At 46.7% G+C, this 25,401-nt stretch overlaps 2 protein-coding genes across 3 annotated transcripts in view; one reads left to right on the top strand and one right to left on the bottom strand.

Annotated features, from left to right (window-relative positions):
* ENTREP2 (endosomal transmembrane epsin interactor 2) overlaps positions 1-2,403 on the top strand; it is a 74,865-nt gene extending 72,462 nt beyond the window's left edge. Inside the window, exons 10-11 of the mRNA XM_087703976.1 lie at positions 342-670; positions 1,680-2,403. Coding sequence (XP_087560102.1) covers positions 342-670; positions 1,680-1,865 — 515 coding nt within the window. The 3' untranslated portion in view covers positions 1,866-2,403. The remainder of the gene's footprint in view (positions 1-341; positions 671-1,679) is intronic.
* A 1,574-nt stretch (positions 2,404-3,977) lies between these two features.
* APBA2 (amyloid beta precursor protein binding family A member 2) overlaps positions 3,978-25,401 on the bottom strand; it is a 66,947-nt gene continuing 45,523 nt past the window's right edge. The window contains exons 5-13 of one of the 2 annotated variants that reach the window (XM_087703966.1): positions 22,818-22,963; positions 20,809-20,844; positions 19,223-19,309; positions 17,256-17,441; positions 13,829-14,008; positions 10,531-10,743; positions 9,523-9,642; positions 6,830-6,970; positions 3,978-5,479 (exon numbers count right to left, since the gene is read on the bottom strand). In XM_087703966.1, the coding sequence (XP_087560092.1) occupies positions 5,408-5,479; positions 6,830-6,970; positions 9,523-9,642; positions 10,531-10,743; positions 13,829-14,008; positions 17,256-17,441; positions 19,223-19,309; positions 20,809-20,844; positions 22,818-22,963 (1,181 nt within the window). In that variant the 3' untranslated portion in view covers positions 3,978-5,407. The remainder of the gene's footprint in view (positions 5,480-6,829; positions 6,971-9,522; positions 9,643-10,530; positions 10,744-13,828; positions 14,009-17,255; positions 17,442-19,222; positions 19,310-20,808; positions 20,845-22,817; positions 22,964-25,401) is intronic. The other variant, XM_087703967.1, reaches the window with a different exon arrangement.

The raw sequence follows: 25,401 nt of genomic DNA, 5'->3' as shown, positions 1-25,401 counted from the left end.
CCACTGCCATGCTGGCAGCTTCCACCCATCTGGTTCCAACCAGGTGCAGAGACAAGGATGACCTTCACTTTCTAAGAAGAATGTTATTATGGCTACATATCACCCAACTCCATATAATCCCACATTTTCCCACAATAGAAAATAGACAGTAGAAAGTGTGGCAGGCCTGAAGTCCAAAAGGAAAGATGGCTTGCAGGCATGACATTGAGTTTGACACCCCTGCCATAAAATTCCTTTCTCCACTCCCAGTAGCCACCACACTGTGACTTCACTTGGTGTATGTCCAGCTGAGCTACCATTTTAAAGCTCCTTTTCTTCCGTCCCCCCGTCCCCCCTTTTAGTTCCCGTGTCTAGTCCTCATGTGGCTGCCTCTACTTGCCAGGACCCCGGGAACCGACTCGTGCCAACCGGAAAGCCAAGGGACCCCCCAAAAGCCGAACTTTCCCGGAAGCCAAAGGTCATCCTGAGCCTCTGCCAAGAGCGGCCCCATTCCTTGGTGGACCTGCAGACCTACAAGGACACTAAGATTCTGGTGGCCAAATTTTTGGAACATTCGAACTGCAACTTTACCCCGGAGGTGCGTCACGTGGTCAACAGCATCCGCTCGGTCATTAAGTCTGATGAGCGGCATATGGAAGAAGCCATCTTCAGCGCCAACATCATTGACCAGGTGAGGAGCCTCTACGAGGTTCTTGGTGGGATCCGGATGGGTGGAGAAGAGATGGAGCCACGGGCCCCAAATGCCCGTGAGAGAGCCGAGGTGGCGCAGTGGTTAGGGTGCAGTACTGCAGGCCACTTCAGCTGACTGTTATCTGCACTTCAGTGGTTCTAATCTCACCGGCTCAGGGTTGACTCAGCCTTCCATCCTTCCGAGGTGGGTGAAATGAGGACCCGGATTGTTGGGGGCGATATGCTGACTCTGTAAACTGCTTAGAGAGGGCTGAAAGCCCTATGAAGCAGTATATAAGTCTAACTGCTATTGCTATTGCTATTGCTAATGCAGAGCTAGGCTGCGAATCCCGTCACCACTGCTTTGCCCGTGCATGCGTGACTCTTCTGTGCATGCGGGGAGTGGGTGGGCGGAGCCTCCTGCCACCGCCACTACTGGCTCACTCGAACTGGGCCAAACTGGGAACAACCCACCACTGCCTAAATGGCCTTCCTTCCTGCTTTTTCTCCCTCCGTTCCTTTCTGTCTCCTTCCTTCCTCTTTCCTTTCCTCCCTCCTGCTTGCTTCCTCTCTCCTTTCTTCCCTTTCTCCTCCTTCCCTTCCTTTCTTCTCTCCCTCCTTTTCTTTCTGTCTCCTTCCTTCCTCTTTCCTTCCTTCCTTCCCTTCCTTCCCCCACTCTTGCTTGCTTCCTCCCTCCTTTCTTCCCTTCCTCCTCTCCTTCCCTTCCTTCCTTTTTTGCTTTCTTCCTTCTCTCTCTCCCTCCCTCCCATTCTGTCTCCTTCCTCCCTCTGTCCCTCCCTTCCTCCTTCCCTCTTTCTGTCTCCGCCCTCTTTCTTTCTTTCTTTCTTTTCTTTTTTTCATTTATATGGCTGTCCAACTCACCATGACTTGCAGAAATAAAGCCAATACCCCAATAAACCTCCACACACACCCCCCCAGGGACAATGATCAACCCAAGGCCTTGGTGGGTTCTCCATCGTCCTTTCTTTCACTTGGCCTCTCTTCCACAGGTCATCACGGGCTCCCAGAAGAATGTGGATACTTCCAGAAAGCGGCTCCAGGAAGACCTCCATCTGCAGAGCTGTGGAGCCCTGAGCTCCCCCGTCGCCTTCTTACGCCGGGCCCCCGTCACAAACGCCTTGGAAAGAGGAAGGCCCCACAGTTTGATTGAAGTGTGCCGAGAGACGATCCTTTGACCTTTGGCTCCACTGGGGGATACAAACTCTGCAGAAGAGATTCTGGGGAGCCGGGTAACGGAGGGAGAGTCATCCCCTTTTCCATGGCTGTCTTGGAAGAAGCAAGGGGGAAGTCAACAAGGGTCTTCTTCTTGTAGAGTTCCACGCTAGATTTTTATTCCCAGGGCTGAGCACTCAAATCTTCATGACCGCATAATTCAACCAAGACTCTTTTATGGACAAAAAAAAAATTTTGCTTCTTATTTAACAATGAAACAAACAGAAAACCCACCGAAGCGTCTCTTTTTCTCCTCCTACCAAGGAATTCAGTTTTTTTTCTAAGCTCTAAAGGAGTTTTGTCTGGGGAGTAAGGGAAACTGGGGAGGGCTGTGGGGTAGAGTGGGGTGGGGGCGAGGGAAGGAAATAAACTTTCTTGCTAAGCCGCAGTGGTCCTTCTGTACAATGTAGGAGTTGCATTTTAATCATTGTACCTCAAAAGTGTTTGCACCAAATCTGAACAGTGTTTTCATAATTAAAAAGGGTATTTCTGGAGACGAAAGGCTTCCAGAACTGATTTTGTCATGGCAATGGATCAGCCTCTTTTTCTTTCTCTGTTGTCATTGTGGGACAGAACACTGGGAAGAACAACACTGAGAATGCAGCTTCCAATTCCCAATTCCAACCTGGGCACTAACATCGTATTTCGTTTGGGGTTTATGCAATTCCCATTTTTTCACAACCTAGATTTGGTGGATCTTAGGAAATTCAAGTTGAAAGTTGGACCATAAGAAAAGGCTGAATGCCAAAAAATTGAAGCCTTTGAACTCTGGTGCTGGAGAAGACTCTTGCAAGTCCCTTGGGCTGCAAGGCCATCCAATCGGTCAGTCCTAGAGGAGATCAACCCTGACTGCTCTTTAGAAGGCCAGATCCCGAAGAGGAAACTCAAATCCTTTGGCCACCTAAGGAGAAGGCAGGACTCCCTGGAGAAGAGCCTCATGCTGGGAACGATGGAGGGCAGAAAAAGAAGAAGGGGACAGCAGAGAAGGAGGAGGCTGGACGGAGCCACCAAAGCAGTCAGCGTGAGCTTAAATGGACTCCAGAGGATGGTAGAGGACAGGAAGGCCTGGAGGAATGTTGCCCATGGGGTCGTGAGGGGTCGGACAGGACTTCACAACTAACAACAACAACAGCAAGGAAATTTAAGTTCAAACTCCCCCACCAATGATTGAAGTTCACGGAGAACTTTGAATTTAGTCACATTCTCCCAATCCAGCCATGATTGGGCAGTTCTTGAGAAGTTTGGAAGAAAAGGGTGTTGGGAAATATCACTGTTAGCTTCCGAAGGAAACGTGGAGCAGGCATCTAACCAATTCCTTTGTTGTTTTGAGAAGGAGCTTTAGATCAGCTCTTTATTCTGCTCACTTGGGGCCCTTTCTTGAGACCTCCCCTCCTACTTCTCCCTAATTGTCTTGAGGAAACCCATGTGAGCATCTCCTTCCGACATGGCAGTCAGTGAAAACACAACTTATATCACCCCATGATGTCTGGCTATGCTGGCTAGAAATCATAGAAGGTGAAATCTAACCCAACTGGTCTCCTCCCCCCTCTCTACGGTAGGAGCTTCAAAGGTTTGGAGAGCAAAATAGTCCACCAGACCTCCACCATGTTTGGAAAGTGCCCTTTGAGCATGAAGCTACAGTGACCTCCAGTGGAGCACCAAGGAAGGTGAGATGCTCACCCACCGGTGCTCCTCAGAAGCCTACAAGGCCAACATCGCAGAGGCCAAACAATGCATTTCTCTACAGCAAGCCTTGGCCTTTGCCAAGACACGGTGTGTGCCCATCAGGGGTGGGTTTCTCGCCCCGTTCCAACCGGTTCGGTTGGAGCGAAGCCGGCGGCGTCCTCGTGCACGCGCGCAGTGCACTCATGCGTACTAGCGTCTGTGCGATGCTCCAGCTGCTCCTGGAGGATCGCGCAGCCGCGAACCGGTTGAAACCCACCCCTGGTGCCCATCTTCCCACGTGTTCTTTCAAAGGGGGCTTAGATGCCAGCAGCCTTGCAAAACAACCAAGCGAAGCTGCCTTGTTTCATTACTCCAGGTTTATTAGTGAGTATAGATTAGTTCTCTCCTAAGGTCCCTTGCATGCAACACAGCTCTACCTTAGAGTAGAGTAATGCTATGGGGTTTTGTTACGGTAGGCAAAGAGTTTCCTCTTTTTTTTGGTCACAGTGTCATTTTTTCTTTCTTCGACCACAGGAGAGGGGGAAAGAAAATCCAGACGAAAAGAGTTACATCAGTTGACATTTATCTCGTAATGAACACATGGGTACTATTCCTTGGCGTATGGCTGCCACAAATCTTAATACTGCAGATGGCAAAAGATTCTGCATTCGGCCTCACCGTTTACATTCAGACATGTTGGCTCAGGAGAATCGGAGACAGACAGAACGATATTAAACATTTCGATATAAAAAAGTCGCAGTTAAGCATGGCTTTCCTAGAGTGAGCTGAAGTCCCAACGAAAGGGCGATATGGAAGGTGGTGGGACGAGAAAAAGAGGAACCCTTATTATTTCCCTGGTTTTCCCGGACTTGCCAAAAAAACCCCCTCTAGGAACGGTATTCTCAGCGTTAAAAAGGTTTGGGTTCTCCAAAAAACAGAAATGTATCTCATTGAAATAAATATCCCCCATTCGTATTGCAAAGATTCTTTCGCTTTTTGTTTTTGTTCTGTTTTCTTGGCAGGGATATTAAGAATTCCCCCCCCCAAAAAAAATGCGTCGTTATTGTAGGGTTTTTTCCCCCCATATCACTCACATTCACTCTGAAATCTTTCTACTTCACATACAAATCACGTCTCATCAAAAGTCACGTGACAATAAGGATACCAATGACAACAGCAGGGTATTTTTTTCCCCTCATTTGATAGCAATGGACATTCTCCCACCGCAAAACCTCCCTCCTGCGCCCCCCCACCCTTTGAAACCGCACCCCTTCTCAGTCATCGCAACAACCCCTCCCCGGCGCCCACTGTGTTGGGAAGGTGCAGTCCAGTGGGACCCTCCCCACGGGGAAAGAGCCGCGTAGTTTCCGTAGGCGCGTTCACGCGTGCCTCGTGGCTGAAGGTGGCAGAGACGGACAGAGGATGATGGACATGCTGGAATCACCTTAAGAGTAAAGCATTCGAAGTACGTAGTAAGTGTTCTCTCTGCAGCCAGAAGGTTCAAACAGCCATGGGACTTGATCAGCTTCGTGGTGGACTTCATCCTGAGTCGTGAAGATGGAGGCTGCCGATCACGTGGCTGGGGAGATGATGTCTGTGGGTTATTGGCCATAACAAGAACGTCATCCTCTTTTGGCGAGGTTTTTAAAGGAGAGGCGGAGGTAAACTAAGAAACAAATTCAACAGAAAAAAGGCAAAAGAACTGGATCCACCGAGTGTCCAGCATATCCAGTTTTGGGTTCGAACCGTGCCCTTTTCCTACAAAATACAACATTTCTCTGGAAGTTGAAGCTGAGGCAGCAGGAGATGGTTTGCTTGGAGGAGCAGCCGAGCTCCCCTTTTAGATGTAGAGGGGAGTTTCTTGACCGGTCAGCAGCCGGAACATGGCGGCAGGCATTGTCTTCATGTGAATCTGTTGGGAAGAGAATTGGGGGTGATGAGGAGGGAATGGAAGCTTCATTCTCCATGGTTGGACCTTGGATATGGCCAAGCTAGCTATCAACAACCAAGGCAGAGATGCAAAATACGTCTTCCGAAAGCTATGGCCAGCCACAGTATGCCTAACACCTAACGGTTATCATCCCCCTTCTGAAGTTCTGATTCCCAGGAGCTCAAGGCAGGCTATGCAGGCCCCCCAAAATGTAGGGGGAACAGCTAGTTTCCCCCTGAGGGACCCAATGCTGACCTTGATGGACAGATATGGATAAAGGTGGAAAGACCATTTCCAAGATTCTGAAGTATCACCCCTAAGTAGAGGACCCTTCTTAATGGGATCTTGGAGCTGTGGTGGTTAAAATGCAGGATTGCAGGCTGACTGCCCAGTGGCAGGAGTTTGATCCTGACCGGCTCAAGGTTGACTCAGCCTTCCATCCTTTCGAGGTGGGTAAAATGAGGACCCAGATTGTTGGGGGCAAGAGGCTGACTCTATAAACCACTTAGAGAGGGCTGTAAAGCAGTATATAAGTCTAAGTGCTATTGATAGTGTCCTTCCTTCCTTCCTTCCATCCTTCCTTCCTTCCTTCCATCCTTCCTTCCTTCTGTCCTTCCTTCCTTCCCGGTGGCTAGAATGCAGCATTGCAGGCTGACTCTGCCCACTGCCAGCAGTTTGATCCTGACTGGCTCAAGGTTGACTCAGCCTTCCGTCCTTCCAAGGTGGGTAAAATGAAGACCCTGATTGTTGGGGGCAAGAGGCTGACTCTGTAAACTGCTTAGAGAGGGTTGTAAAACACTATGAAGCGGTATACAAGTCTAAGGGCTATTGCAAAGGAAAGAAAGGAGGGAGGGAGGGAGGGAGGGAGGGAGGGAAGGAAGGAAGGAAGGAAGGAAGGAAGGAAGGAAGGAAGGAAGGAAGGAAGGAAAATGAGTGGCAGCACAGTGGTTAGAGTGCAGTACTTCAGGCTACCTCTGCTGGCTGCCGGCTGCCTAAAATTTGGCAGTTCAAATCTCCCCAGGCTCAAGGTGGACTCAAGCCTTCCGTCCTTCCGAAGTGGGTAAAATAAGAACCCAGATTGTTGTGGGGCAAGAGGCTGATTCTGTAAACCGCTTAGAGAGGGCTGTAAAGCACTATGGAGCAGTATATAAGTCTAAGAGCTATTATTATCTTCCTTCATTTGCTCTGCCATCCTAACTATGGGGCAACTTGTGAAGTTTGGTTTAACCTTTCTGGTCCTGTTGCCTAGCCTGGAATGTACTGATGATATCAAGGGATCAAAAACACTTCTATCCCTTTCACTGCTTTAAAAACAATGCTGGGAAGACTCACCTCTCCTACGGAGTTGGACAAGGCTTGGACAATCTTCTCATGAGCCGTAGCGACGACACTTTGACCGTTGATCTCGATAATGCGATGTCCTACCCGGACCCCTCCTCTCTCTGCAATCCCACCTCGCATCAAGCTGCAGATCTGGGCGGAGGAAAGGAGGGATGTTCAATGAAATGGAAAAGGGGCCATTTTGGCCAGAAGGGTTAGAAATAATAGGAAGGTCTTTTTTTTCTTCTTAGCTATCACGCTACAGAAATTAGGCACTTCCCTTAGTTGATGGATTCAGTCTTCTGCCATCTATACTCACTTTTACCGCCGTCACCCCCTGCTTTCGGAAGGTGGACCAGGAGAGGACAAAAGCTACTCAACGTTAGGAAACTTAAGATGATCTCAATGGCCAAGGTCAACCCAACGTCGATAGGGAAGGAAGTTGTTGAAGCAGAGTTTATCTTAGGTTTCAACGTTTGCCAGGATGGTGCCTGAAGCCATGAAAGAGCCGAGGTGGCGCAGTGGTTAGAGTGCAGCACTGCAGGCCACTTCAGCTGACTGTTAGCTGCAGTTCGGCGGTTCAAATCTCACCGGCTCGGGGTTGACTCAGCCTTCCATCCTTCCGAGGTGGGTGAAATGAGGACCCAGACTGTGGGGGCGATATGCTGACTCTGTAAACCGCTTAGAGAGGGCTGAAAGCCCTATGAAGCGGTATATAAGTCTAACTGCTATTGCTATTGCTAAATGGAGCATTGATAAGGGAGCACTAGTTGGGTTGCCAGCCAACAACCAAGCTCAGAGATCACCAAGGCCTCCCCAAGCTCCGATGGTGCCTCCTTAGCACAGCCCAGAGCTCCTGATTGATCAGGAAATGATCTCCCAGGTTCCAGCCCTCCAGGGCCTCTCTCCTAATTGAACAGAATTTCTAATCTGCCTTCATCTGCTCCATGCAGTGAAGAGAGCCAGGGGCCTCTCCTAAAGCCCCCTCATCCTCGTGCTTTCAAGTGTGTGCTTTCCCCAAAGGAAACCCCACACTTCCTGTGAGTGCCAGCTGTAGAAGAGCGTAGAAATGGTTGCTATGGGAATAGGTCCCTGTGCAGACACAAAGTGCATACAAATGGGCTTTAATTCCTGTTCTTGGATGCAGCCTGACTCTTGAGAGAAGCACCTTCTTTTAAAAAGCCTGTTAGGAAGTCGATACGGTGCACCAAATAGGCTTGAAGGTTTGAAGCAGGTTCCTGGAGAACGTTCTCGTTGCCTGGCGCCCAAGTTTATTGACATTGGAAGAAGAGATATTAGGTTCAAGAAGAAGAAGGAGAAGAAGAAGAAGAAGAATTGGAGGAGGAGGAGAAGGAGGAGAAGGAGAAGGAGGAGAAGAAGAAGAGGAGGAGGAGGAGGAGGAAGAAGAAAAGAAGAAGAAGAGGAGGAGGAGGAGGAGGAGGAAGAAGAAGAAGAAGAAGAGGAGGAGGAGGAGGAGTAGGAAGAAAAGAAGAAGAGGAGGAGGAGGAGGAGGAAGAAGAAGAAGAAGAGGAGGAGGAGGAGGAGGAGGAGGAGGAAGAGAAGAAGAAGAAGAGGAGGAGGAGGAAGAAGAAAAGAAGAAGAAGAGGAGGAGGAGGAAGAAGAAGAAGAAGAGGAGGAGGAGGAAGAAGAAGAAAAGAAGAAGAAGAGGAGGAGGAGGAGGAGGAGGTTAAAGAATGGGTGATTTAGGGGGCAAAGAATTCAGATGATCATATACAGATGGACCCATGGAAAACACATGATCAAAAGGCTTGATTTTTACATTATCTTAGGATCTGCAATTTCTTTTTTTTTCTTTCTTTCTTTTTTCCTTGCTTACTTTATATTAGTTGGTATTCGTTTTTATCTTCTTTTTAAAACATTTAAATAAAAATCCTATTTATTAAAAAAAAACATCTGGCTTTTCCTGTTATTCTAATAATGCAAGAAATAAAAAAAAATTGCTTTTGTTCATTTACGAGCCAAATTTCCTACGGAAAAAAACTCCAAGCAGTGTGGTCTTTATAGCAACCCCTCCCCCTCCCCGGGGGGTGAGTGGGATTTCTCAGCTCCTAAAGTCCTGTAGAAATCCCGTCCTATAGCAGGACATCAATCTGAGGTTGCCGTGTAGAAGTAACAGCTGCAAAGAGCAAATTGTGGGTTAGATTTCTGCGCCAGGAGCCGATGCCTGTTTTCCTTAATTGTGAATATATGTTATAGCCACTAGATGGTACTAAGCGACAATTAAAAAGAGGGCTAGCGGATGATAAAAACCATCCCGAAGCCATCTGGTGATTCTATATGGGTGACCAAAGCTGCATAAGACTTCTGGCACAAACATCTGGACTGGAAGCATCTCCTTTTAAAGGGGGAGGAGCCAGTAACCTCACCTAAAGAACCAAATGTGAGCCTCCACGCCCCCCCCTCCCTATATAGTAAAGGTAAAGGTTCCCCTCGCACACATGTGCTAGTCGTTCCTGACTCTAGGGGGCAGTGCTCATCTCCATTTCAAAGCCAAAGAGCCAGCGCTACTGAAGACGTCTCTATGGTCATGCGGCCGGCATGACTCAACGCTGAAGGGGCATGGAATGCTGTTACCGTCCCACCAGGGATGGTTTCTATTTTTCTACTTGCATTTTTTTTTACGTGCTTACACGTACGTGTTTACGTGTTTTCATACCCAGGACTGAAAGAATGAAGAGACTCACAATTCCATTCTGAACACTGAAACCCAGCTGGTATTTCAGATCCGGGCGCTTGATGAGGACAGTGGTGACCGGAGGGCAGCTGACAATGTTCAACTTCACTTGCGTCTGATTCTTAAGACCCTGCGGAAGACACTCAACGTTAGCAATAAATCTCATCAAGCAAAGCAAGTTAGACCAGGTGGCTATCCAGAACCGGCCAGAAAAAGGTTGGGGAAATCAGGACATCACCACGCCAAACAAGGTGCATCCTTGGCAGAATGTCGCAATAGGCCTACTTTAAATGATGGTTAGGGATTCTCAACAGGTTGTCAGAACCCACCAGGGCAGTAGGTTTGTGGCTCAACATACATTACAAATTTGGTAAACGGGTTGAGATGGGCGCCAGAACCTAGCCAATATGCAAACACGGCAATAGCAATAGCAATAGCCGTTAGACTTATATACCGCTTCATAGGGCTTTCAGCCCTCTCTAAGCGGTTTACAGAGTCAGCATATCACCCCCACAGTCTGGGTCCTCATTTCACCCACCTCGGAAGGGTGGAAGGCTGAGTCAACCTTGAGCCAGTCAGGATCGAACTCCAGACTGTGGGCAGAGTCAGCCTGCAATGCTGCATTCTAGCCACTGGGGAGGAAGGAAGGAAGGAAGGAAGGAAGGAAGGAAGGAAGGAAGGAAGGAAGGAAGGAAGGAAGGAAGGAAGGACACTAGCAATAGCACTTAGACTTATATACTGCTTTACAGCCCTCTCTAAGCGGTTTACAGAGTCAGCAAATCGCCCCCAACAATCTGGGTCCTCATTTCACCCACCTCGGAAGGATGGAAGGCTGAGTCAACCCTGAGCCGGTGAGATTTGAACCGCCGAACTGCTGAACTAGCAGTCAGCTGAAGTAGCCTGCAGTGCTGCATTTAACCACTGCGCCACCTCGGCTCTTATAGGAGGGATTAATCTTGGAAGCCATCTAGAGTCCTTCCATCCTCCCAGATAACACAGATAAGGACAGACGGGGTACCTTAATGATTCCTTGGCAGGTTGCTAAAGGAAGGCCGACTAAACTGGTCCCATTAATGGACATGATCTGGTCTCCGATGCTGAGCTTTCCTGAGCGGGCGGCTGGCCCTCCATTCATCATGTTGGCCAGGATGACGGTGGGCAAAATGGAGCCCCAACCAGACTCCACCACCACCACACCAAGGATCTCCCCCTTGTGCTTGGCCAGCTGCAGCTGGAAGGCAAAAGAGCAGAGCGAAGGAATGCTTCTTTTTTTAAAAAAGTTTTTTTTAATTTTTGTTCTCTTATATATAGTTACAGGTACACATTCACATCGTAATTATTCTTATTTATCTTTCGCGCTTTTACATATTTGTTTTTCCATATAAAAGGTTAAGATTCACATTCTGGGTGGCTTTGCTTACACCTATTTTTTATTATCACCACTCTATTTTTTTCTTTTCTTTTCACCCTCCTTTACTTCCTTCCTCCTCTCCTTTCCCTTTCCTTCTTCCCTTCCTCTCCCCTACTCCTCTCTTCCTCTTCCTCCTCCTGCCCTCTCTCCTTCTCTTTCTATCCCTTCCTCTCCTTTCCTCTTCCTTCCTCCTCTCCTTTCCCTTCTTCCCTTGCCTCTCCCCTACTCCTCTCTTCCTCTTCCCCTCCTACTCTCTCTCCTTCTCTTTTTATCCCTTCCCTCCTTCCTCTCCTTTCCTCTTCCTTCCTCCTCTCCTTTCCCTTTCCTTCTTCCCTTGCCTCTCCCCTATTCCTCTCTCCCTCTTCTCCTGCCCTCTCTCCTTCTCTTTCTATCCCTTCCTCTCCTTTCATCTTCCTTCCTCCTCTCCTTTCCCTTTCCTTCTTCCCTTGCCTCTGCCCTACTCCTCTCTTCATCTTCCCCCTCGTGCCCTCTCTTCTTCTCTTTCTATCCCTTCCCTCCTTCCTCTCCTTCCCTCTTCCTTCCTCCTCTCCTTTCCCTTCTTCCCTTGCCTCTGCCCTACTCCTCTCTTCCTCTTCCCCTTCTATCCTCTCTCCTTCTCTTTCTATCCCTTCCTCTCCTTTTCTCTTCCTTCCTCCTCTCCTTTCCCTTCTTCCCTTGACTCTCCCCTACTCCTCTCTTCCTCTTCCTCCTCCTCCTGCCCTCTCCCCTTCTCTTTCTATCCATTCCCTCCTTCCTCTCCTTTCCTCTTCCTTCCTCCTCTCTTCCTTTCCTTTTCTGTTGTTGTGGTTATCTCTTTTCAGCTCTCAACTGGTGTATTTCTGGGATGGTGTTCCTGCAAACCCTGTTATGATTTTATGCTTCTCCCTTCCTATTCCCTTTTCTTCATTATCGTGTCCTAACTATTTTTCCCCCCTCTATATCAGAGGGAATGAATGCCTGTGGAACATCTGGGGAAACAGATGTTTCTCCAGAAGGGCCTCCTCTCTGCCGGTGGTCCATAATCTGCAGAGAACTCCTGCAGGATGTTCATTGCAGAGACTGTCTTCTGCCACATACCTCCCTCAGGCCAATAAGATCGCACAGGATGGGCCTTCTCCAGGTACCTGTCTCCGGGACACTCCGGCTGGCGACGCCTAGGAGTAGGGCCTTCTCTGTTGCCACTCCGGCCCTATGGAATGAGCTGCCCCCAGAGATCCGGGCCCTGCCCACTCTCATGGCCTTTCGCAAAGCCATTAAAACCTGGCTTTTCTGGCAGGCTTGGGGCTGTTGACCCCTTGATTGAGGTTCAGCCCCTTCTGATTGGGTGTCTGTTGTGTTCCTTTTTAACTTGTTGTGTCCCATTGTTTTTAATAATTCTTTTTAATTCTTTTTTCATTGCTATAATCTGCCCGGAGTCCTTCGGGATTGGGTGGCATAGAAATTCAATAAATGAAATGAATTGCATGCCCAGGCTCAACTGAGGTTGGCTGCTATTGTCTTGAGAAGAAGGAAAATTGGTTGTTGGGAGAAACTAAAGAAGTGACTTCTTTTGGCTGGCCTGGGAAGGAAGCAGGGCCCTTTCCAGAAAAATATCGCATTAAGGAAGGTGACTTCCACCCTGCCTCGGGTTTGGCAAACATTTCCACCCCTCAGTTCATTCTCCTCCTCACTCCGCCTTGCGACTCCTTCAAACCTCGTTTTTTTTTTATTGACTTTCTCCAATAATGCAAATAACGGTCAAAAACAGGCACCAGGGAGCAGGCCTGCTCTCTCTCTCTCTCCCTCGTCCTGCCTCTGAGTAGATTACAATTTATTTACCCTTCCCCCGGTATTGATTTAAAATCCAATTTCCACCTGGCTTGTATAGAGCAGGGTTTTCTCCTCTAAAATGACTTTTCAAGTATTAAACACCTTGGGTCCTCCAAGGCCTCTTAAAGCAGGTACTGTAACTGTGATATTTCAACCTTTCGTTGTCCAAACACAACAGCAGAAAACCTGTCCGCCCATCCATCCATCGATCAATTGATCCATCCATCCATGCATCATCTATAACAGTGTTTCTCAACCTTAGCAACTTGAAGATGTCTGGACTTCAACTCCCAGAATTCCCCAGCCAGCATTCGCTGGCTGGGGAATTCTGGGAGTTGAAATCCAGACATCTTCAAGTTGCCAAGGTTGAGAAACACTGATCTATAACATTTATATGGCTACCCATATAACAATATAACTCACATAACCCTGGGGTGAAATCCAGCAGGTTCTGAAAGGTTCTGGAGAACCGGTACCAGAAATGTTGAGTAGTTCAGAGCAGTGTTTCTCAAGCTTGTCAACTTGAAGGTGTCTGGACTTCAACTCCCAGAATTCCCCAGCCAGCGAATGCTGGCTGGGGAATTCTGGGAATTGAAGTCCAGACATCTTCAAGTTGACAAGGTTGAGAAACACTGGTTCATAGAACAGGCAAATACCACCTCTGGCTGGCCCCTGAGTGGGCTGGGAATGGGGATTTTGCAGTTTCCTTGCTCACCAAGCCACACCCACAGAACCAGTAGTAAAAATAATTGAATTTCACCACTGGTATAACCCACAAAAAAATGACTCTTGAGTGATGCACAACAACGAAACAAAGAGATCCAGAAAAAGTGTTGCTCTTTTTCCTAGAGGATGCTCCGGATTTAATGCCACTCCGATGTGGTAGCCCGGGCCAACATCTCAGTGAACTTAATTTCACTTTACTATCCTGAAGGCTTAAAACCAGATTTGCAAAGGACCTCTTGAAAACTCCAGCGGAGTCCTCAGCCGTCACCTTCTGGGTAAGGAAAGGTTGAAGAAGCTTCCAATGATAAAAAAACCTCCCCCCAACCCCCACGAACCCCAAAAATAGCCCACTTCAGGAAAAAGCAATCACCTCTTTGCAGTTCTCCGAGTTGGAGAAGTGAATCAAGTCATCGTTATACATTTCCTGGGTGTTGATGATGTCGCTGTATTCCTTCTGGCTGAGATCTTCGGGGTTGATGCCGTTGGCCCGGAGAAATTCCTGATAGGCCACGCTGAAAGCTTGTCCGATCGATTGAGCGATCAGCTGGGCCTTCAAGAGAAGGAGAAGAAGGAAAGGGATCGGCAACTTTGGAGAGAGACAACATACTCGTACTTGGCCAACTGAAGGGACTGAACCCATCCTATTCTTGAAACTGGAGGAATTCCCCCGTTGTCAGCACCTCTCCATTTAATAATTAGGAAAGAAGACCATGAGACTCCATTTGTGGAAAATCAAATGTACTTTTACTAATTAAAAATGGTTAGAGAGCGGTTGCATAGCAAAGTCTGGTTAATTAGGCGCGAAAGCAGTTGATATATAGAATAACCCATTCCACACCCCCTGGCATCATAGGCCTACTCCAATCATAAGTCCTTCAAGTGTCAGGTGTGAGATAACTTCAAAAGACATCACGAAAATGGCGGGAAACATCCACGCATGCGTAGTCCATCCATCCAAAGACCTCCAGAATCTTCCTCCAGCACAACAAGTAACCCCACCCAAATACTATGCCCTCCCTCCCCGTTTCAATGGCAGCTGAAGCAACAGCAAAGCAGAAGCTGACACCCGTGGACAATGCTGTAGAAGTGGGACCTGTTTGGATGAGGACTTGTATGGGAAAAAAAAACATTGAACTATGCAAACTTTGCAGGACTGGCTAATAAGAACAGCGTGGTGGTCCCAATTATTCAGGGTTAGAAAGTAAGACAAGACAAAAAAACTCAATGTCAGCTTCTGCTTTGCTGTCGCTTCAGCTGCCATGAAACGGGGAGGGAGGGCATGGTATTTGGGAGGGGTTACTCATTGTGCTGGAGGAAAGTTCTGGAGTTCATCGACTGATTGGACTGCGCATGCGTGGGTATTTCCCGCCTGGACTAACGGCACCGACATTCCATCTTCGTGATGCCTTTTGAAGTTATCTCACACCTGACACTTGGAAGACTTATGATTGGGCTGGGACTGTGATGCCAAGGGGTGGGGAATGGGCTATTCTATATATCAACTGCTTTCGCGCCTAATTAATCAGACTTCGCTATACATTGCCTTTAACCATTTTTAATTAGTAAAAGTACATTTGATTTCTACGCATGGAGTCTCATGGTCTTTCTTTCCTAATTAATAAATGGAGAGGAGCTGACACTCAACTTGAGCAGCTTTAGTCCACTTCCTTAAATAGAGATCACCTTTTTTTTTAAAATCCTTCACCACCAACGCTACTTGGGATAAAACGAATTTCTCTGTTTTTAAGATGCTGAAGCTTTCTTTCAACCAATATTCTCCAGGAGTCCAAATAAAAGAGGAACCTTTTTCTCCCGTATTGCATAATTGGGTTTGGAAATGGGCTGTCTTCCGTTGTGGCGGCAGCCGTAAGATGAGACGCATTTCCAAGCCCATTAGACCTCACTCTTGGAGTATCAGATTATCAGAGGCAATTAGTTCTGATGGCTCTTGCAATCACCTGATGGATTAGACAATACAAGACAACCTATCATTCCACCGTCCCATGGGAGCCCTTACTCCAGATTCCTACTCTACTCGGCTATTCTTTGAGGTTAGTTGGATTTCAATTCCCATAACTGCGAAGAGGTCTGTCATCCAGGGTTGAAATTATGGAATGTAGAGTCCTATCCTTGTGGAGAATATTAGACCAATATCTGAAAGGCTTCTATCCTGGAGAGAATTTATGGGAATTGGGGTTCGGAATATATATATATATAAAGCCAGGAGATCAATCAATATGGAGACCTGGAATTTATAGAGAGTTGGACCATAAAATTTGATGCTGTAGAACTCCTTCTGCCCTCAGTCCTTTATTCCAGTGTTTCTCAACCTTGGCAACTTGAAGATGTCTGGACTTCAACTCCCAGAATTCCCCAGCCAGCATTCGCTGGCTGGGGAATTCTGGGAGTTGAAGTCCAGTCATCTTCAATTTGCCAAGGTTGAGAAACACTGCTTTATTCCAAGTTTTAAAATTCCAAGTTCTAAGCCAGTGTTTCGACAAGCTGGCTGGGGAATTGAAAAAAAAAACACATTGTGCTAAGTCTACCACTAGAATATTTTGACCTTCATAGAAGTGGGAGAGAAGGAGAATTCATGGTTTCCAACAGTTGGGTTCAACTCTGCCTTGGCCAAAGTTTGTGACATGGATATTTCTCAAAGCGAGGTTCTAATTGTTCACAATGGTATCTTGTCTGGAGTTTCTGTGTAGTAAGATAGGGAAAACAGGCAATTCTTGACCACTAGATGTCTCTACAGCAGAGATATTATAAGTGTCTCTGGCGGGACATAACATGGACTTCTAATTTTAAAAAGCACCTGTAAGAAGAACCAGAATTAAATGTTCATTGAAGCTATTTAACATAACATGGACTTCTAATTTTAAAAAGCACCTGTAAGAAGAACCAGAATTAAATGCTCATTGAAGCTATTTAACATTATTCATCCTTCTGGGTCACTATTCTGGAACCAAACCATAACTTTTAAAATTCAGACTCCAGTTCTGCAACTGTATGGATTGACTGGTTAATATTTTAGCTCTTCTGCAACCTTTCTTCACCACCATAAAGCTGTTCTGAGTGAGGCTTCCCAAGAGCACGAAGCAAACTCCTCATCCCAGCAAAAAACCCTTTTATTAATTTTCCGTGAATTCTGCTCATTCACCTCCAGCAAAGTCTTTCAAGGGAGGATTTACAGCCACAGACCTTCTCTGGCTTGGAGAGCTGCCAGGCTGAGATCTGCAAAATTTGGCAAGGAGTCTCTCTGAGAATCACGAACCAATTAAGCGAACTAATTGTCTCCTGCAAACTCCACTCCCCTTTCGCTCCTCTTTTATTCCCTCTGGGAGGGGCCATTCACCGTCCACCTGTGGCCTTAACTCCCAAGTCGACCCCTGTTCTTTAGCTGCTCCCTTCATCTGGCAGCTCTGCGCATGCACATACTGGGAACAGGCTCCAGCTGTTCTTCTGCCTCACTGATGTCTGACTCTGAAGGCAGCTGATAACTGGCATACGCCCTGGCTCATTCTCTGCCTCCGACACAGAGCCCTCATCAGAGCCTTCCCCAGACTCCAGGACTGGCCCACCTTCCTCCCCAACCTCCTCACTGTCCGATTCTACCACCAACTCCACTGGCTGCTGGCGGACCACAACACAACTGGCAGCCAAGAGGAATCTGTGTGAAGGTGTAAAAGAATTACTCCTTTACGGCATCTTGAATTTAGAAGATCAGGTCGGAGGCGTGCAAGAAACATCTCCCTCGGAGAATCGCCAAGGGTCAAGTCAAGGCGACCTTCACTCACGTCCTCAGATTCGAAAACGTGGCAGATCATCTTGTACTGTTTCTTCCCTTCTTGCACCCCAGGAGTCGTCTCGATGCAGTCCTGCGACGCTGACCGAGGCATTCGACGGCGGGCCATCAGGACCACGATGTTGCCGATGTCTGCAATGTAAGAGATGGTGCGCAGCGCATGGTCCATCATGGTTTCCTAGGAAAAGGGGACGAAGAGAGCAAACAGCAGATCCCTTGTCACTCGAGAAAGGCTGTTTTCGTTCCCAGTTCATGCAAATTAGTAATAATAATTTTTTAAAAAGGGTTCAGAGAGGAAAAAAATACAATACAAATGGTTCTTGACTTATGGCGGTAAAGGAGCCTGGAATCTCCGTCGTAAGTTGGTTGTAAGTCGTGGCAGCCAAGGGATTGGGCCCAGGTTACGACATTTTTTTTGAAGTGGTCATTAAACAAATCATTGTATTCCTATAGGGTTTTTTTTGCCCAGAAACCAGCTAAAAAGGCCAGAAATTGGCAAATGTAATAAATCCCAGCTGCATGACTGCCGAACACGGCAACTGGCCGTAAGGGTGAGCCAGTAGCCAAGTGCTCAAAATGGGGTCATGTGACCCCCCCAAGGATGTGTGCGGCCATTGGAACTTTGGAACCAGGTCGTAAGTAGCTTTTAGATGGTTGCGAAACGAGGACTGCCTTGATGGCAAAGTGGCAGTGGCTAAGCACCAATGATTAATAGCCCTAACTCTAATAGGGGCAACTGGGGTGCAGGCCCCATCTTTCAAATCATGGGTAGGTCTGCCTGATGTCCCCTTTTTTTCTGCCAATTCAAAAACGAGTAACAGAATGACTGAGTTGGAAGGGGCCTTGGAGGTCTTCCAAGCAGGAGAACCTCTACCATTTCAGACAAAGTCCAGTCTCTTCTTAGAAACTTCCCATGTTGGAGTACCCACAACTTCTGGAGGCAAGTTGTTCCATTGGTTAATTGTTCTTCATTAAATCATTGAAACTATTGGCTATGGTTTTCCCAGTTGCAATGGATGGCTGCGAAAGTTGGGCCATAAGGAAGGCTGAGCGCCGAAGAATGGAGGCCTTTGAACTCTGGTGCTGGAGAAGAAGACTCCTGCATTGAGTCCCATGGACTGCAAGGCCATCCAACCGGTCAGTCCTAGAGGAGATCAACCCTGGCTGCTCTTTAGAAGGCCAGATCCTGGAGAGGAAACTCATTTCATTTTATTAAGTTTGTATGCCGCCCTATTCCCGAGAGACTCAGGGCGGCTAACAATAAAAAAAGGGAGGGGATACAAAAAATAAAATAAAAAACAACGATTTAAAATTCTACAACGGCCGTAACCTCGGATGGGGCTGGATAGTTCAAGAGCCCCAGGCCTGCCGGAACAGTTAGGTCTTAACTGCTTTGCGGAAGGCCGGAAGGGTAGTAAGGGTCCGGATCTCCATGGGGAGATCGTTCCAGAGGTCCGGAGCAGCCACAGAGAAGGCCCTCCCCCGAGGAGTCGCCAGCCAACATTGGCCGGCAGATGGAATTCGGAGGAGGCCTAGTCTGTGGGATCTAATAGGTCTTTGGGAGGTGACTGGCAGGAGGCGATCTCTCAAGTACCCAGGTCCGATACCATGTACTCAAAGGCTTTGGCCACCTAAGGAGAAGAAAGGACACTGGATGGAGCATTCCTCCGATGAAGATCCACCACTTCATCTGGAATGAGGGAGAGCAGCTGTCCCAAAACCAGTCTACCTTTGGACAAATTCACAGCTAAGTTTGGTCAGGGAGTTGGTCTCCTCCATCTTCTTTTTCCTCCGCTTTTCCTGTCCAACTAACAGGCTGGCAGAAGAAAAACCCTTAGCTCTTCTAGGACCTCTGAACGGGACGCTGGCAGAAACATTGCCGAGATTAAAACTTTGACCCATCGAAAATCATTTCATGGCCCTGTGATCAATGCTGCAGTGATGGGTCTGTTTGCTTACCTGGGTGTCCGCATTAAGAACTTTAATCCTCTGGGTGGAGATGAACAAGTCCACCTCTGTCAAAGCATGGGCATCCCCTTCAGAAGTCTAAAAAGAGACAGAGAATAGTAAATTCACTTCAAGAAGGTCATGGGAAGAGCAGGTTCCTCACAGACTACTTCTGATATGATGGGACATACAACAGGCACACTGGGTGACTTACTGTGACACAGAACAACTATTTGGAATGGTTTGTTTTCAACAACAACAAAAAAAGACATGCAACGGTACAAATTAACTTTCCAGTTTCGGAGTCCTGCCTTCAGCAAAGATGGGGAACAAGGCAAGAGAGATTCTAAGTTGGAAGTTTTTGCTTCTGTAGTAGTGATCTCCAGCAGGAATGGTTATATTAATTGGATGAGGCTGAAACCCAGAAAACTTTTTAAAGATCAAGAGGTGACTTATATAAAGAGGACATTATTCCACAGAGGTTTAGTATAACCGCCAAACTTAAAAATCACAATCATTTTGGCTGTCTTTCCTCCTTTAGACCACCAATGGGTAGATATGGGACTCGTTGGATCTACTCTGATTTATTTTTGTCATTAAACACCCAAAGTTGATGTAGGATGAATGTGAAGTACCCGTGGTTCGCCTATGAGGCCAATGTTGAGAAAAGACACCGACACGAGCTTTCTCGGGATGAGGCGACCCAGATTGGGGTCTGGGAGCCCCTTTTATTGAGATAGGACAAAGGCAGGAGGAGCAATCAGCATGTGATTTAAGACAGCCTGTCAAACTACAATTGCTAATCTACTGCTCAGGGAAGTTCTGTCTATATATGGTCAAATCCTGGGCGTCGTTGGGTAAGGCACATCTAGAGTGAACTGTCAGGATGTTATGTCTTTTAGGAGTTTGTTTTTTCCTGTGTGGTTCAGCGTGGCTGCTCATGCCCTGTTATGCGCTGGGCCATGGGTGACCACCACACCTACACAAGGAGTTATATGACAACAGATGCATAAAATTGGAGTTTAGCATTAACGATTAAGCTCCATTCAGAATGGTTTTTTTTTTTCCCAGCAGCCATTTCACTCAAAAATCCGTCCTGGGTGCTTTTTTTCTCCCACTCGAACATCAACCTAATCTTCAGAACTAAGGCAAGTTGACCTTAAGAAAAGAAAAGCTGGCAGACTGAAGAGATACCATTGTGAAATGAAAATAAATCGTGGCTGTTCCTCTGAGCCGTTGGGAGGGAATCAACAGAAAGAAACTTTTGCCGAAGAAAAATATTATGTTTATTGAAGCATAGCAAAAATTTAAAAAGAAAGGAAGGAAAAAATGCAGAGAGAAGACGTGGGGAGGGATGGAAAGTTCTCCGATGAAACCAACTGGACTCCATCGCTCAAACCAGACAGATATATTTTAGAATATGTTTTGATACAGACACAAACACAAAAGATTCATATTACGGTTTCATGAACTTCCACACAGAGAAGCACAACAGGATGCACAAGGACGATTAAAGGAGGGGGGGGGATGAAAAAGCCAAAAGCAATCCAAAAAAATGTGAAACAGACATTAGAATTCAAGAAAAACAGTTTACACACCGCTTTTTTCTTGATTTTAGCTGCCTTTTGCATCCTCTTGGGGAGAACGAGAAGCATTAAAAATAAATAAATAATACATAAATCAAAGGGAAACAGACAAATGCATAAAAAGGAGAGGGGGAGGGGGAGGAGAAGAGAGGAGGGGGGGAAACCATCTTAGGGAGTTAGCAAAATATTTTGGAAATCACTCCTTTTGGGGATCCCAAAAAAGTCAAGGGGGAATTTAACAGAAGGGTATCCTGGGGGGGGGGGGGCTGGGGGGGGCGGGATCACAGGCACCATTCTGAGAATAAAGCCAGCATTTCAGAGGGAGGCAAAACTCACTGTTCTTTTGTCTTCTTCTCCAACATTAACTGATCTTCTTATTTCTCTAGAATATCTTTGCTTGCTTCTAATAAACCAGAATTTCAGGTTTTTTAGGACAGAGGTCTCCAAACTTGGCAACTTACGGACTTCAACTCCCAGAATTCCATGCTGGCTGGGGAATTCTGGGAGTTGAAGTCCTCAAGTCTTAAAGTTTGGTGGCTTCAGTTCTAGAACATTAAATATGGCAGCCACCTGTGAGATGAGACGAATCCGAGCCACCAAAACCTGGGAGATATTTACAGATAATATTCTTTCGGGGAATATTCTATTATAATAATTATTTGAAAAGTTATTGGCCACCCAACTCTAGTGATGCTCAGTGGAAGAGTTCAAGGGTCCTAGGGCGGAACATGGCTGCATGCATTGCAACTAAGAAAGGTGTGATTGCTACCAAAAACAGCGACCACATCGAGTGTCTTCTCCAGGAGTCCAGAAAACCTAGTAGAACTTAATTTTGTGGTCCTGCTTGTCTTGCATTTCTCCAAACTCATTGAGAATCAGTTACAGTGGGGTCGTGGAGAAGGGCAGCATCACAGCCCCACAACCCAAGTGTGTTAGACAAAGAGGGGAAGAGATGGCACTCCATATATTCGTAATAAACAGCTTGAACTGAATCACGACCATCCATGAGAGTGGTTGGTTACAGGAAGGGAGGTGGACTAAACATTACGAGTTCACCCACAGAGTTAGAATCAGTGCATCAAATTGGACTTAAGAAATATGGGGGCGATATTATGTTCCCTCCATATCCTTACATAGGAAAATCTACAGCTGTCTCATCCAGCTTGCCACTTTCTAGAAAAGTTAGGTTGAAATGAGTTTGAGAAACTTGTCACGTAGATTTACCCAATATTTACATTTTTTCACGCATTTGCAAAAACCACCACATATAATAAAACGAACCTGGATTTTGACCACATTTCAAACACTTATTAGAAATCCCTTTATACATTTTCACTAGTCTATTTGGGGTCAAGTACCAACAATACATCATTTTATAAAAGTTTTCTCTCGAGCTATAACTTAATGTAAACTTTAGCCCATTCGTCCAAATGTTCTCCCGTTGATTCAGCATTATATTATACCCAAGGAATTTTGCCTGTTTTACTATACACTCTTTAACATATTCATCTGTTGGCTTCATCTTGAGTAGCATGTTATATGCTTTAGAAATCAAGGGCTCATCTCCAGGACTTAAATGAATGTCCCATTCAGATTTAGTTCTGATTTAGAGCTGTATTAGCAAAAGTAATAGCACTTAGATTGTACATATCGCTTTACAGTGCTTTATAGCCCTCTCCGAGTGGTTTACAGAGTTGGCATATCACCCCCAACAACAATCCGGGTCCTCATTTTGCCTACCTCGGAAGGGTGGAAGGCTGAGTCAACCTTGAGCCTGGTGAGATTCGAACTGCAGGCAGGCAGGCAGCAGTCAGTAGAAATAGCCCGCAGTACTGCACTCTAACCACTGCGCCACCGTGGCTCATTACAAACCCAGATCCCTGAACCTCGTCTCGATGGTGATGCCAAAGCCCTTGGAAAGCTATTGTCTGCATTGATTGTCTACAGCAAGGGGATCCCTACTACACTTACCGAAGAGGGAAAGCACAATCATCAAAGGCTGTTGGTCCTTCCCATCCTACCTTGACACGGCTGACTGCCTCCTGGGCTTGCATCATCCGGATGTTTTTGGATGGGTTGCGTTCGGAGAGCAACTGGGTAGAACCCAAGTAATTTGCTGCGAAGATGATGCCATCAATGAGGTCCTCGGGCTCGCAAGGACCTGGAACTAAAAACAGAGAAGAGGCCATTACGTCTGAAGCAGAAGCATCCAAAGAGGAAGAATGAGCTACAAGGGTGTCTTGGTGGCGCAGTGGTTAGAGTGCAGCATTGCAGGCAAACTCTGTCCACTGCCAGGAGTTCGATCCTGACAGGCTCAAGGTTGACTCAGCCTTCCATCCTTCTGAGGTCAATAAAACAAGGACCCAGATTGTTGGCGGCAAATGTGGTGACTCTGTAAACCGCTTAGAGAGGGCTGGAAAACACTATGAAGTGGTATATAAATCTAGCTGCTACTGCTAATGGCTACAAATCCTATACCCTCTTCTCTTAATAGACATTAATGAATTAATAAGAATTAATTCATGGACATTTTGTACCTTTGTTCTGGATAATAAATACCACATCACTTTTTTTTAGTTTTATTAAAATTATTGTTGCAAAAAAATAGCACAAATTATCAAATTTCATCTTACTCAAGTTTTGTTCTTGCTTATTTCCATTAAATCTGTGGCTGTAAGACCCCGAGCCTCAATTACGAAGAGATCCTTGAGACAGTCATGAAATGGAGAACGTGCAATCTTGGGATGGCTTGGAGCTTGATTTTTATTTTATGTTTTTTTCCACACTGGCAGATCTTGCCATCATCCCTCAATCTAAGACCGTGTACAAGGCAAGGAAATTTCTTCCCTTCAACAATGCAGCCGTAGACACAGGGAGGCATGCTGAAGGAGCAGCCAAACACTGTCCTCATAAGGAGAAAAATAAAATAAAGCCACAGGGGAAGAGACATGGTAAATGAAGAGACCGATTCCAGCTGGCTGTGCGAATGGGTTCCTGAAAGTACATATTTTCCCCTCTCTTAAACTCACAACAAGCTCAGGGCTTGTTCCTATGCGAGGCACATCCTTTCCCCCAAGGAGAAGTAACAGCGCGGGAAATTCCCCCGTTGCTTAGCTGGTTATTGTTCCTGTTAATTTTAAGCATGTCAAGATTAGAAAAAGAGGAAATATAGTATGTGCTAGATTTTAAAGTAACATGATTGCACTTGTATACTGTTGCGTTTTTAATTCTAGTGTAAAAGTAGGAAGCTGAATATATTGATAGATAGTAGAAATACACCGAAGGGAGGAGCAGAAGGAAAGAAGAAAGAGGGGTAGAGAGGGTGGGAGAGAGGATTGGAGGGAGGGTGAGATGGAAGGGAGGGAGTGTATTGGGAGAGAGGAGTGATAGAGGGGGAGGGGAAGTAGGTTAGAGGGGAATGTTGTAGGGGAGAAAGGAAAGTTGGAGGGGGGTGAAAGAAAGGGTGTATGGAGGGTTGAAGTGGTATATTGGGCTTGTATTTTGGGGAGCACTGTTGACAAGGATGGCTGTGTTTATTGTTCAATGTTATATGGCCCCGGTTATGCACAGTATATATGTGACTGTATGAAAATGAAAATAAAACATATTTAATAAGAAGATTAGAAAAAGAGGAACAGCATTCACCTCTCTTGGACTTGGGTTTCCTAGTTTTCTAAAAGAACCTTTGCAGGAGAGCATCGCCTGGCACTGACCGCCTGGCAAACAGCAGGACTGGGCAGCTTGGGGGGCCAGTGTCAATGGGAAGGCAGTAAGCAGGAGACATTCTCAAGAATCGGGGCTCTGTATCTCGGAGGAAAGGAAAGGCAGACCAAGCTTTTGCTGATGCTATCCAAGCAGATCAGTTGCTAGGGAAGTTGGTAGGTCTCATCCTGAGCTCGCTTATTTGCTGGTTGGTTGGGCGCATTTATAGATGTCAAATCCTGGAGTGCACCGCAGAGTGAAGGAGTGGTGAGGACGCTAAAAGTCTTGGTTTTCCCCCCCCCCCTCATTTAGGAATATTTCTAGGCCACCTTCGTGCTGAGGAGAAAGCTTGAACGAAGGAACGTTATCTCAGCCTGGGGCTAAAATGAGATCTGAGGAGAGGCTCAACCGAGCCGTTCGGGAGAAATACAGCTCACACTCCCAAGATGGCACCCCCTAGAAGTCCTCGTTGACCAAAGCAACAAGGATGGAGGCAATCAAAGATCTCTGAAGATCACAAGCTCCCGAGGTAGAGGCAAAGAGAAGCAAGCCTTCTTAAAGGACTTGGGAAACCAAAAACCATTCTTCCCACCCCAACCACTGGAACCGATGAAGCAAAAAGTGGGGAATCTTTGCCAAACTATTTGGGCGAGTCTTGTAAGTCTTTTGGCTCAATGGATTGGGAGACCCACCCTCTTTCTGCACAGCGTGGAAGATCAAAGGGGGGGGAGTTCTAGAAGACATTTACTGATTCTGGCCAAGCTGTGTCCTAGCACCAGGGGACACCTTCATCCACCTCTACCACAATGGAAACAGGTGACTACATCAAGAGCTTCTAAGCCTCCGTGTTGTGAAGTACGAGCATCCTGCAAAGAATCCAGGGTATCAGGCTTCCTTAAAATG

The sequence above is a fragment of the Thamnophis sirtalis genome, unplaced genomic scaffold (assembly GCF_051295495.1).
Source record: "Thamnophis sirtalis isolate CommonGarterSnake01/CBP01778 unplaced genomic scaffold, rThaSir2_p1.2 scaffold_2, whole genome shotgun sequence".
Classification (NCBI taxonomy): domain Eukaryota; kingdom Metazoa; phylum Chordata; class Lepidosauria; order Squamata; family Natricidae; genus Thamnophis; species Thamnophis sirtalis.
The sequence above is the reverse complement of the archived record's forward strand: the minus strand, read 5'-3'. Positions and strand labels throughout refer to the sequence as shown.